The sequence below is a fragment of the Saccopteryx leptura genome, chromosome 2, assembly GCF_036850995.1.
Source record: "Saccopteryx leptura isolate mSacLep1 chromosome 2, mSacLep1_pri_phased_curated, whole genome shotgun sequence".
NCBI classification, from domain to species: domain Eukaryota; kingdom Metazoa; phylum Chordata; class Mammalia; order Chiroptera; family Emballonuridae; genus Saccopteryx; species Saccopteryx leptura.
The window spans coordinates 256,208,056-256,221,691 of record NC_089504.1 but is presented as its reverse complement, the minus strand read 5'-3'; the positions used below and the strand labels follow the sequence as shown (position 1 = coordinate 256,221,691).

Here is a 13,636-nt window from a genome sequence, read left to right as displayed (position 1 = left end):
ATAGTTTGAAGTCATTTGCTAGCCATTCTAATACCCATTTCACACCCTTTCGCTCTAATTCCTTTCAGTTTTTGCTACTTCACCAGCCTTCAATGAAAACAGAGTACTTACTTAGCCTTTCAACTGTCTTTCGCCTCCCCTGAATGTGTGTACCCGGATATACGCACACTTCGCTTGACCAGAACAGAAGGAGGCCAGGGATATGTATGAGCAAGTATATCATGGACAAAAAGTAGCAAAAAATGTTACTAATATTCACAGATAAGTTCCTTAAGTCATATGTACAGAAACACTGTTGTTAAAAATTTGCTTTATTTTTCTGCCAAATCAAGTACTAGCTCCCAGTTAAGTTAGATTTGTTTTTACATGTTCCAATCATTAGCATAGTTAGCATCACCTTACTAATAACCAAATAACAAATCAAACTAGTCCCAGTGGTTATGTCCACATCTAGGTTGTTGGGATGATCAGGAACTCTTATTTGTTTGCGTTAGCTTTTAGTTCTTGGTTATATCTACAGAGGAAACAGAAAGGAAAATAATCATGCATCAGAATAAATATTCAATAAGAAGGGAATGAGAAGCAAACTCCATCTCTTCTTTCTCACTAGTCAAGAGGCGGTAAGTTGTAAGTTTGATCTTCTCAAGTTCTTGTGGGTAGAAACCACAAGGGAAATTAACCCACACAGACTTTAATTGCATTTGGCTTCCAGCTGCCAAAAGGTTTTAACAACTTAACTGACACACAGTTTCCTATACTAAAGTATTCTTTTAATGGATAGTTTCATTCTTTAACTACACAAGAGTATGACAAAACATGTGAACATATGCATAAGATTTAGCAAAACATGGTCATCTAGAAACTTTTTATTTTATACTCACACAGCATCTTTCCTGAGAATAAAACCAAATGGAAATGGATCCTAGTCTAATCACTAAAAATAAAATAGACTTCTGGGATCAGGCAGGCTACTAGGTTAGCAGGCTATACACACTTAAGTTTACTGAAGCCGAGGGCTGTTTGTTCAATACTCATTAATCCAAAGAAGAATTAACCAGAAAGCTACAGAATCTTATCCTTCTACAACACCCTGAACTGCACTGGCTCTTCTTCCAGCGGAGAACTGCACATGCACAAGAGAGAACTATTCCGTGACACCTTTCAACGCCTGGGTTTCTCAAAAGGCCCTGATTCAAATATTCAACAGTGCTTTCCTAAATGTTCCATATTTCTAACTCAGCCTCTCAATCTGCTATTGTAACTACAAGGCGCTAAATATCCTTTTGTCAAACTGTATCTGAATTTCTAATATTAGAAATAATAGTTCTGAATATGGCACTTAGTGTTCTCTTAGCTATACTATCAGGAGTTATTGGAAGGTTACAATGGGGTGTATATGAGAAAAAGACTGACTAAAATCACTGTACAAATTAAAGTTTACACGGCTATGAGTGAGCCCTAAAAATGGTTGTGAGGCACTCTGTAGAATGAGTGCGTTGTTCTCCTCATTTCATCATGTACTAAATGGTTATAAAAAGATTAAATTAGGGAGATGCCCATTAACCTAGAGGTGATAAAGATGAATAAAATAAAATGTACTGTCCTCTATGGAATGGAATGCCTTTTGAAAGGAATGTAAAGTATAACTAATACTTTATTGAGATCATGCCATTGTTTTTAGTCAAAGAAAGCTGTTTTTCAGGACACTGTTTTCTAATTTAGAAAGGTTGCATGGTTCAAACAAAGCCAAAGCCTTCCTCTAGCCCAGTGGTTCTCAACCTTTCTAATGCCGTGACCCCGCAATACAGTTCCTCATGTTGCGGTGACTCCAAACCAAAAAATAATTTTGGTGGCTACTTCAGAACTGTAATTTTGCTACAGTTATGATTCGGAATGTAAATACCTGATATGCACTATGTATTTTCCGATGGCTTTAGGCGACCCCGGCAAGGTCGCGACCCACAGGTTGAGAACTGCTGATCTAGGATGAGCTCATGGCAGAGCACCAGTCACTGACAAATGTTAACTACTGAGTCAATAGCTGGAAAAACTTCCCATGCTCAAGGAACACTTCCCAGTGAAACCGGCAGCCTCCCTGGAACCATCATTTCCAATACTACATAACTATGTATTTTAGTCCCACTTAATTATATAGGATTCAAAGTGATAAAAGGTCCATACAGAAAATCATATATCATCTTAATAAAGGAGAGTCTATAAAAGAGCTGTTCATCTAGACAATACACAGATTTAAAACCAAGGTAACACACTGCTTAGCACTTCTAATTTAAACCCACAGACTTTTCTAGAAATGCTAAATTTCTGCTTCAGGCCATCCCATGTTAGTATCATATGTTCATCTTTACAAAACAAAACAGTATTGCCATCTGGGTGGCTTCTGAGAGGTTTTTACACCGTTGTTAGGCTTACCTCCAAATCCGAAGAAGCTGAGAGGCTCCCGCTGCCCCGACAAAGAAATTAACAGCAAACAGACTCCAGTTTTTTGGAATAATTACAAGTGAGTATCTTGACCATATAAGCCCTGTTGAAACAAATATTTTTTTAAAGCAGAGGTACTGTTGCAATATCTTATCTGAACATTTAATATTCAGAGTAAAATAATTATGAATAAGACTATGATAACATAATGTGGGATAAAGGTCAAAGAAAAACTATACCGAGTCTTTAATAAAGCTGCTATAATTCAGTGTTAAACATAATATTCACATCAAAGGGAAATCTTTATAGGACAAGTGAATATTAACTGGAACTTTCTGAGGTATAAAATTACGTTCGTGGCAAAAACTTGCAGATACCGATTCACTGTAACCCACCTCTGCCTTCTCCAGTACCGTCCTAGAGTTAACACCGTGAATTCCTTTGTGTGTCTGTGTGTATATGTATTTTGAACATTAAATTATTATGTAAATTGATGTCAAACAACATAAAAATATTGAATACCCTATATGGCACATGAAGGATATTCATTTAATTTACCTGTGGCCATCAAAACAGCAGACTGAGCTGTGCTGAGTTTTTCGGCAGGCCTGGCCATGTCAGCCAATCCAGCGCACACCAAGCCCTGGAAATGCACACAGAAAGAAAAAAGCACTTAAGTGTCAAGTAATGGTTTTTCAGTTTAAATAAGACCCAGAGCTCTTTCAGAGAATAACACACCATAGTAGCTATAATTTTAGTTTCCAGGCATTCAGAAAATGTATTTCATGACAAAAAGCTACAATGAATTCAGGAATGCTTTTGGAATGAATATGTATTCTGTTAACTGCATTAAGCAGCCTGATATGCTATCTGAATTATCAGTAGGTGCGTGTACATATATTTGTCCTATAAATCAGTGGTCCCCAACCGTTTTTGGGCCACGGACCAGTTTAATGTCAGAAAATATTTTCACAGACCGGCCTTTAGGGTGGGACGGATAAATGTATCACGTGACTGAGACAAGCGTCAAGAGTGAGTCTTAGACGGATGTAACAGAGGGAATCTGGTCATTTTAAAAAAATAAAACATTGTTCAGACTTAAATATATATAAAACGGAAATAATGTAAGTTATTTATTCTTTCTCTGCAGACAGGTACCAAATGGCCCACAGACCAGTACTGGTCCGCGGCCCGGGGGTTGGGGACCACTGCTATAAATGACACTTCTTTCACATATGAATTTATATATTGTCTATGCATGTTGGGAACCACTAGTATGGAGGATGCCTGGAACTAAGGTAATTTGTATAGATTCATCCTTCTGTGTTTTTTGTCAACATTATTTTTTTAAGTGGAAGTCTCAGAAAAGTGCTGTAGAATTTTAGTGTCTTGGTTAAGTAATTTTTCTCTTAATGTCAAACTATGGATGGTCATTTCTTCTCTGCTGTGTTTTTAACACTGTCTTTTATGGAATCACCCATCTATACTCTACATCATGAGTATCACTCACAAAATTTAGTTCATGAGTCTTCCTTCACTAGAATATTACTTATGCTAGTCTACTGAGGAGATTAGAATATGTACTAAATACTGATAAAAAATCCAAACCTACACAAAATAAGAGACTAGTACAGAGAACCCCTGCACACCCAGCACCCGAGTTAACAGTGATTGAGATTTTGCCATGTTCGCTTTACCTCTCTTCCTCCCTTTCTTCCCTGTTCTTTAAGTGTTTTAAATCAAATCCTAAATATGTCATTATGCTTTTAACAAATTATTTGTAGGTTTTACTGAGTTTCTAAAGATGCTCTTGGATGGAAAATATAATATAGTAAAGGGTTTTGCCCCTAAATAGAACATATATATAGTTGTTAATTTATAAACAAATTTAAACCAAATTCAAATAGTTCTGACTTAATGAAGTCAGTAGTTTAAGAAAGCAATGACTGGATTAAAAAGGGGTAAGTGGTTAAAGACAGGAGTATAATTAGAGGAAAATGAGGGCCAATACTACTTTCTTCTTCTTAACTCTCACCCGCAGCCCTCTGATTTTCTTCTCAAACGCTTCCTAAGCATCCCTCCTACATTTTTCTTCCAGATCTCAATGTGCGTTTTCTCCGTTTCATATGTGTTCTAATTCTGCAAGGTGGAATACTAACACTGTAGAGGGGAAGAGAGGTACTAATTTCTAGTCATGCTACTGGGTCCACTTATTACACGGTGGCTTGTTGAATAGATCTATAAGGGCTGTAGGATGCATGCCAACATTCTCTTTTGGAAGAAGTCAGCAGTCATGATTTTGTTTATGTTCATGGTATATACCTTCTTTTTCTGGGACATGTTAGTATTTATTCTGTCCCTCAAATGTTTTGAGCTCTCTTTCTCATATTCCTAAAATATCCTCTTCTACATCACTCTACCCTAATGTAAATTATTTTAGAAAACAGTCTCATTGTGAATCTAGTCTGTTACTAGCTGTGTGACTTTGGTCAAGTTATATAACACTCTGTCTTCAATTCCTTATGTATGAAATGAGAATATTAATAGCCATTCTTGCAAAAGTGACATATGATTAAGTGAGACAATATACTTTAAAAGTATTTCCAGAGTGCTGGGAAGATATTAACAGAAATAATAGAAGCTTAAATCTGTAGAGCAGCAAAGGTAGAGGAGTATTAGTCTCTACATCCTTTCCTACATCACTAGCCTCAGGATCGGGGCAGAAGGTCTGTCTTCCTTTCCTCTTTATTCTGAACTTTATTCACTCAAATAATGAACTGTATACTCAGAGCTTAGAGTACTCCACAAGATGGTCTAAAACAGTGGTCCCCAACCCCTGGACCGGTACCGGTCCGTGGGCCATTTGGAACCGGTCCGCAGAGAAAGAATAAATAACTTACATTATTTCCGTTTTATTTATATTTCTGAACGATGTTTTATTTTTTAAAAATGACCAGATTCCCCTCTGTTATGTCTGTCTAAGACTCACTCTTGACGCTTGTCTCGGTCACGTGATACATTTATCCGTTCCACCCTAAAGGCTGGTCCGTGAAAATATTTTTTGACATTAAACCAGTCTGTGGCCCAAGAAAGGTTGGGGACCACTGGTCTAAAACACTCCCTAACATAGCTCGATCCAGTGACTATTTGTAAGGCAGTCACATTAGTGTTTAAGAGCATAGACTTTGGAGTCAAACAGACCTCAGCTATTTCTTTGAACCTCACTACCCTTATGTGAAAAACAGTGATAATATCTATTTCTCTGATTTTTTTGGGTGAAGATTAAATATGAGATAATGTATTTAAAAACCTAATACAGATGGTTTGGCATCAGGAAACAAATTTAAAAATATTTTTTAAATGTCTGAAGCCCAGGTTATTGATTCTTTCTGGCACCTGATTATTATCATCTAGTATGCGGGACACTCATCAATAGTGTAAAACGAATTTCCTTCCTTCCCTATTTCCTTCCTTCTTCTGTTCCTGTTCTTTCTGTCTCTTTTCTTTTTTAAAAAATGAGTGCAGGGGAGATAGTGAGATAGACTCCTGCATGCACCCCGACTGGGATCCACCCAGCCCAATGCTTTAATCAACTGAGCTATTTTTAGCACCTGAAGCTGACATCCACCAATGAGCTAGTCTCAGTGCCCAGGGTCGATGCTGGAACCAATCAAGTCACTGGCTGCATGAGGGAAAGAGGTAGAGAAGGGGGAGAGGAAGGAGGAGGAGGAGAGAAGCAGATAGCTGTTTCTCCTGTGTGCCCTGACTGGGAATTAAACCTGCAACGTCCATAAGCTGGGCTGACAGTCTCTATCCACTAAACCATCCGGCCAGGGCTGAAAATATGCATTTCTATAATGCTCCTAGGTGATGCCAATGCTGCAAGACCACACACGACGACACTCTGACAGGCACTGCTATAAGCCCAAACTGGCCCTTTCAACATAAAATCAATGATTTGCTATAAACAGCTACCACAGTGGTTTCTTTTCAGCTAAATGAAAACTTTGGGAATAGAAACACTGGCATAGGGTAAAAGCATTGGTCTTGGAGTCAGAAGTCCTCTCTGTCACTTACTATGTTAATATACACTCTGGCATAAATCCTACTACTTACAAATTATTTTTCTATTGATTTGAGAGAGAGAGAGAGAGAGAGAGAGAGAGAGAGAGAGAGAGAGAGAAGGAGGGGGGAAAGAGAGAAAAGCATTAACTTGGTCTTTCACTTACATACTGTTCCATTTAGTTGTGCACTCATTGGCTGCTTCTCTTAAGTGCCCTGACGGGGGAGACTTCCCGTGTGCAGGGTCCATGCTTTGTCCATGAGCCACGCAGCCAGAGCAATCCCACTACTTTTTTTTTTTTTTTTTTTTTTTTGCATTTTTCCGAAGCTGCAAATGGGGAGGCAGTCAGACAGACTCCCGCGTGCACCCGAACGGGATCCACCCGGCATCCACCCAGCATGCCCACCAGGGGGCGATGCTCTGCCCCTCTGAGGCGTCACTCTGTTGCATCCAGAGCCATTCTAGCGCCTGAGGCAGAAGCCACAGAGCCATCCTCAGCGCCCAGGCTATCTTTGCTCCAATGGAGCCTCGGCTGCCAGAGGGGAAGAGAGAGACAGAGAGGAAGGAGAGGGGGAGGGGTGGAGAAACAGATGGGCGCTTCTCCTGTGTGCCCTGGCTGGGAATCGAACCTGGGACTCCTGCAAGCCAGGCTGACGCTCTACCACTGAGCCAACCGGCCAGGGCCCCCACTACTTTTTGAGACTAATTTTCCTTGCCTCGATTTTGGTGTACACTTCAGTTCTCATATAAAATGAACAGTAACAGTATATTTGGGAGGGGGATTCTAACTAGTTTAACCTTTATTTAGTCATAAAACTTGAGAATGAAGTTTCATGTTCCTATGTCTCACAACTGTAAGCGTTTTGATAACAGGTATGTTCCTAGGCCTCTTAACCTACTGAATTCAGAAAAAACTAATGTGCTTTATGCAGCAAAAATGATACTTGAGAATATTTGTATGCAATCACTTAGAAGCACACCATGAACATTTAAAAGTACATCCTTCATAAAGTTACTTCAAATTAGTAAATTCCTACTAGAAAATATTTTTTGCAGTGGCTTTTGTAAAAACTCAAGACTTACCCATTTCATTATTGGAGCCCAGAAAAAAACAGTTCTGGGGCCTGAAAAAAAACACAGCGAAAAATTTAGGATTCAACCAACTATTTAACTATTTTATACATATCTTTTTTTTTAATTGATTTGAGACAACAAGGGAGAGAGAGAGAACATTGATCTGTTCCTGTATGTGCCCTGACTGGGGATCGAACCAGAAACCTCTGCACTTCCAGGTGATGCTCTAACCAACTGAGCTATCCAGCCAGGGCAATCTCCATGTCTTTTAACAGCTATCACTACATTTAAAAAAATCCGAAGACTTATAATCACTTTCACTGTTTTCTGCATACCTTTTAAGTTAACCTTTCATACAACTTGTTTCGATCCCTTTGTCAATTTGCATTTTTGTTACCTGTTAAAAATTAGCTAAAGTACAAGAGAGATGGTTTTGGAAACCATTCCCAATGCTTTGCCTTGAACATCGGAACTTAATGTTAGTTCACTCATGAGTAACCTCAAGTTGGGGAAATTATAGATTTGCCCTGACACTTTTTCATACCCAAGGCTAGAATTTGGTATTTACTCATTTCCAGGGACATCAGGATCCCTTTACAGTCAGGACTGCATTAGACTTTCGCTCACTAGTGACTCTCCGCTTAGACCAGGGGTCCCCAAACTCCGGCCTGTGGGCCGCATGCGGCCCCCTGAGGCCATTTATCTGGCCCCCCGCTGCACTTTTGGAAGGGGCACCTCTTTCATTGGTGGTCAGTGAGAGGAGCATAGTTCTCATTGAAATACTGGTCAGTTTGTTGATTTAAATTTACTCATTCTTTATTTTCAATACTGTATTTGTTCCCATTTTGTTTTTTTACTTTAAAATAAGATATGTGCAGTGTGCATAGGGATTTGTACATAGTTTTTTTTATAGTCTGGCCCTCCAATGGTCTGAGGGACAGTGAACTGGCCCCCTGTGTAAAAAATTTGGGGACCCCTGCCTTAGACCATGCCACTTCCCTATGTGGCTCCTGAAAATTCTTCCCATGAGTCTCACACTGCTATGTACCAATCCTGTAAGTGATGTACTGATCCTGTAAGTCAACCTTGCACACTCTGGTTACTTAATTAGCTTGAGCTTCTGGGATTCCTATCATCACATATGGTTCGTTTTTCTTTGTCATATACAGACTCTGGTCATAGGCAGGATGAATTACTAAATAACTTTTCCATCCCTACATGAAGCTTGGCTTCCTCACTCAACAGTAGTTCAGCACACTGTTTTAGTCCCCAGCTTTGAACTCTTCAGCACTCCTTTCTTCCTACTTCAAAACCAGTGCCTTCTCTTCTGTAACCCAAAGACTATTTCCTGAACAATGCCTCTAGATCAGGGGTCGGGAACCTTTTTGGCTGAGAGAGCCATTGAACGCCACATATTTTAAAATGTAATTCCATGAGAGCCATACTACCCGTGTATGTTACGTATTATCCAGTAAAAATTTGTTGTTGTCCCAGAGGACAGCTGTGATTGGCTCCAGCCACCTGCAACCATGAACATGAGTGGTAGGAAATGAATGGATTGTAATACATGAGAATATTTTATATTTTTAATGTTATTATTTTTTTTATTAAAGATTTGTCTGCGAGCCAGATGCAGCCATCAAAAGAGCCACATCTGGCTCACGAGCCATAGGTTCCTGACCCCTGCTCTAGATTCTGGTTTCCTTACAGGCTTACATGGTTGATGCTTCAGGGTTAATGAACAGTCAAGCTTTTCAGTAGGTATGCCTGGTAACTAATCAGTGGCCTGAGCTAGGTGATAGTCTGCTAAGTACTGAATTTAAAAATATCAGTAGCAAATATATATAAGACATTCCAACTTCTAATTTTTCTGAGATATGAGAAGATGCTGACAGGGGACAAAAATAATCAGGGTTGAATATCTATAAATGCAAATAAGTTGTGTTTTCTTCATTGTTTAAAAAAAGTGAATAAAGAGCTAGCAATACCTGTGACCATACAACGGGTTAATAAAAATGTCAAAGAAAACTTGTTTTAGCTCACCCTTCCAATTGATCTTAGCTAATTATTTTCTACCTTCAGAGTAAATAAGCCACATAAATTTAAACATGTAAGAATTCAGGCTGTCTTCCTGGAAAAAAGCCATCAACCAATGGTGGATAGGGTAATGAGAAAATATTCCAACTTATTTCAAATTTCTAAAACAAAGCACTTGAAAATAGATTTGCTCAAACATGACAAAATGTCAGATATGTCATTCTAGACCTGGGAAAACCAGGTTAATATTCCATATAATGACACAGCTATTCTCACAGCTGTTCATTAAGACACAGCAATTCATTTAAAAAATAAGACAACTAATTATGCCTGAAGTGATTATCATACCTTAAAAATAAAGATAAGTAGAAGTATGAACTAACAAGAGTACCTAGCTAACATTTGTTATGAGGAATGAAAACTTGACTGGGTGGAAAATGTGAACTGCTAAAATATATTGAATAAAAATCATCTTATAAGAAATTTAATTTGGAGTCCAAAATGAGGGAAATATGCCCATATCAGCTATAAATATACACTCTTTTAAACAAACAATTAACTAATAATTAACCAACACACTTTCATCTTGTTTCTTCTAAGTCTACTCTTGGAAGTTGCAAAAGGCCTCAAGTGGTGACAATCTGGAAATATCAACAAGTATTCAAAAAGTATATATATATATATAAACTATTTTCAAGCATAAAAAAATACAGAGAATAATATAACGGTCATTTTTTTGTGTCTTTTTATGGGTTTGTCTTATTTTTAAAGTTCAAACTATCATAGAAGAATTTGAGAAATTCTGCAAGGGAGTAATATAACCAAATATATAACAGGCATATATTTTCAAACAAATTAACAAATCTATTTGACTTGATGAACTTTGATGAACCTGTTGATAGAAACTTACCTCCTAATTTCCTTTTCTGAGAGGAAGTACAATTAATAAAATGTATAAATTCTGCCCAGAAATTATGTCATTTATTGCAGGTATGATTCTCTCAAGACTTTCTTCATGGAGCAGAGTAAGTATAGGGAAACGTGCAAAAATATTGAACTGAGGTGCTCACTAAGGGCCAGTGTTGAGAAGTTTCTAATTGAATGCTTCCCACTATCTCTTTCTATCCCTCTCATACCATTTCTCTATGGTTTGTTACTTTTCAACATTCCCTCAACATTCCTTAGTTCTTCATATTAAGCAAGACAATCTGTTCACTATCACATGACAATCCTTTTACCAATCCTGAGATGTTGTAAAGGCTACTCTTTGACACAAATATTGACTGCCAAAAATTACTTAATTTGATTTGTGCTAAAGCTATCCTGATTTTACAGTAAGAACATGACTTGTCACTGACAAAACTAAATCTCAAAACTGTAGACTAATGTATACTATCCAATTACTAATATCCTAGCTTTGCATACATTTGTAAAAATCTCCAGTGTGTGACTCTAGCCTAATATTTAAACGATTCGATAACATAGTATTACACAAAATACTAGGCAAAAGTTTGAATATTCAGCTTAATAACTCTTGAAACAATAATCAGTGTTTCCTCAGATTTTATTCAATACTATTAAATCAAGTTACATTTTTCATGCTTCTCCATTTCTACATTGGTGTACCTACAACTTTCTAATCACAAATAATTTTGCATTGACAGGTATTCCTGCTCTGCATGTAGGTTAAAAGCTTAGAAGGGAAAGAACTAACATCTGTTGAGAGTCTAAGTGCAAACATTCTGCTACATGTTTTATAGACACTATCATTTAATTTTCACAACAATCCTTAAATGGTTATAATTTTATAGATTAGAAGACCAAGGCTTGGGGGATTTAAGGCCAAGGTCACAGAGTTAAGATTAAAACTTCCTGTTTGGCTTCCAAGCCTATGCTTCTCCCACTGTCCAGACAAGGGATTATTATAACTCATCTAATCCAAGAATATCCAGATGAAATGCACAGTCTACAAATGAAAGTGAACTCCTCTTCATTCGGAGAGTTGAATAAAGTATTCTAAGCAATGATGACTGGTGGTTAAAGCCAAGGCCTTGGAAAATGATCACTATAAAACTTCCCTATTAAAAAATCATTTAAAATGGCCCCTCTTCTTCCTAACCCTCATTTTACCGCCAAAACCCAACGCTGAAGAGGGTCAGAACTGACTTTAGGGAATGCACTTGACTCGTAAACCCAGGTTATTACACAAGCATTGCCCGACCTCCCTCCTAATATCTGCCACAAACTGTAGCACAAGTCCAAAAATGGGGAGTGTTAAGAGATCTACAACAAACTCAATAAACTTCTTCAGCAATTAAAAAAACCCTCTTTAAAGATAGATCAATCTTCTAATGGGCACAATACTGCAGTAAATCACATTATACTCAGGTATAATCCCCAAATCCAGTTCATTCCATTATCAAACGGGGAATCAGATTTAGTGATAACTAGCTCAGAGGCCAGAGAACGAGTCTTGTGGGAAGACGGTCTCCTCTCCTACTGAGAAGTTAGCTGAAAGTGCCCCTTCCATGTTTCAATTGATAACAGATTTTGCTGCAATCTCCTAAATCTTGAAACAGATCTGCTTTTTGTTCCCATCCGACTAGGCGTCCTTACCGCCCATACTGTTTCAGTTTCGTGCAGAAATTTGTTTTTTTCAACCATACAACCACCGTGTTCCAACAGGACACAAGAGCGAGCTATCGCTGACTGAGCATGAACGTACAGGTGATGTTTCCGTCTCACCGGGACCCTTTTGCAAACACCGGGGGCTCTGGGATTCCGCCCAAGGTCACCCGTTCAGGTAAGGGGCGGAGCGGGTTGAAATGCACATGTGTCAACGAAAACTTGGTGCAGGGGGAGCCTGCTGGGGAATTTCACAAATAAGGTCAAGACTCAGAGGAGCTGGACCCGCGGGGCGCGGAACGACCCTCGGCAGTGTGACCGTCCCTCCGAGCCCTTCCGGGCGACGAGGCGGTGAGCGGGGAGTGTGTCCGCAGGCCCCGACCGCTTGGGGGCCACGGAAATGCAGTACGATCAAGCCCAGAGGTCCGGACCGGGTTCGAGTCGCGCGGAAGGGATGGGGTGCGACAGAGGTCGCCAAGGTTGGCGACAGATGGCGGACCGGGCGAAGTGAGAAGCAGGGGAGAGGGAAGGCAGACGCAGCCACTGCGGGCTGGGGGGTGGGGTGCTGGGGACGCCTCCAGCGACGGAGCCGTGGGGAGCCCTCGGCGGAGCCATTCCGGGCCCATTACCTGCCGGGTGGTTGTAGAGCGGCCTCAGCTTCTCAGGCAGCATGAGCTCCACTTTGTCGAGGAGCCGGTGGTAGGTGGCCCGGAGGCCCCGGACGCCGGCAGCGGACATCTCTGCGGACGAGGGCCTGCCGGTGGCCGGCCGAGCGGGCGGGAGGGTGGCCTCGTCCTCTTCCCTGGCTGACGACAAAGGGCAGCTCGTCCCTATCCCCCGCCGTCCTCTCCCCTCGGGGGCGCTTCCTGCGGCCGCCGCTCAGCCTGACCTCTCTGCGAGTCACCCAGGGCCCCGGGCTCCGAGCAGGCCGAAGAGGCGGGGGCTCCGCGACGGCCCGCCCCGGGTCGGCCTCCCGCCGTCCCTCAGCCAACAAGGAGGAGGAGGCATGTCAACAGGTGCCACGAGAATCCGCTCAGCGAGTCTTTCCGGAGACGGGCGGCAGCGCCCTTGCCCAAGCGGGGCCGCACACGGTGATTGGCCAGTCCCGCGTGGTAGGCGGAGCCCAGCGCGAACCTCCCATTTCTCCTTCCTGCCCTGGAGGCCATGTTGGAGAAGGGAAAGTGAAGCTACACCGGCTCTTTCCCTTTCATTTTGATTGAGGAGGGCCGTAGTTAAAATGGGCTGTGGGGGCCTCCAGTGCCTGAACTAAAGATGACGGCGTGCAGCTCTCTCGTTTCGTTTGGAATCGGAATCGTGAGCGACAGACCTCAGATCTCAGCCTCTTCTGTCTTTCTTCTACATTTATTCATACGGAATGAAGGATATAGCTACAATGGC

The 13,636-nt window shown here is 40.6% G+C and overlaps 1 protein-coding gene across 1 annotated transcript; it reads right to left on the bottom strand.

The window, feature by feature from the left end:
• Positions 1 to 293: 293 nt before the first annotated feature.
• On the bottom strand, positions 294 to 13,171 carry MPC2 (mitochondrial pyruvate carrier 2). Its single transcript, XM_066371459.1, has 5 exons — positions 12,868 to 13,171; positions 7,586 to 7,626; positions 2,998 to 3,082; positions 2,431 to 2,542; positions 294 to 514 (listed from the first exon to the last, which is right to left on the bottom strand). The coding sequence occupies exons 1-5, from the start codon at positions 12,974 to 12,976 to the stop codon at positions 478 to 480; spliced, it is 384 nt and encodes a 127-aa protein (XP_066227556.1). The 5' UTR covers positions 12,977 to 13,171; the 3' UTR covers positions 294 to 477.
• Between the last annotated feature and the right edge of the window lie 465 nt (positions 13,172 to 13,636).

Bases quoted from the DNA above. Each gene is read 5' to 3' on its own strand.
- MPC2 (XM_066371459.1), bottom strand. From the start codon at position 12,976: ATGTCCGCTGCCGGCGTCCGGGGCCTCCGGGCCACCTACCACCGGCTC. The intron at 3,083-7,585 runs GTAAGTCTTGAG...GTGCATTTCCAG, and splicing joins GGGCTCCAATAATGAAATGG to GGCTTGGTGTGCGCTGGATT. The intron at 2,543-2,997 runs GTAAATTAAATG...TTGTTTCAACAG, and splicing joins TGCTGTTTTGATGGCCACAG to GGCTTATATGGTCAAGATAC.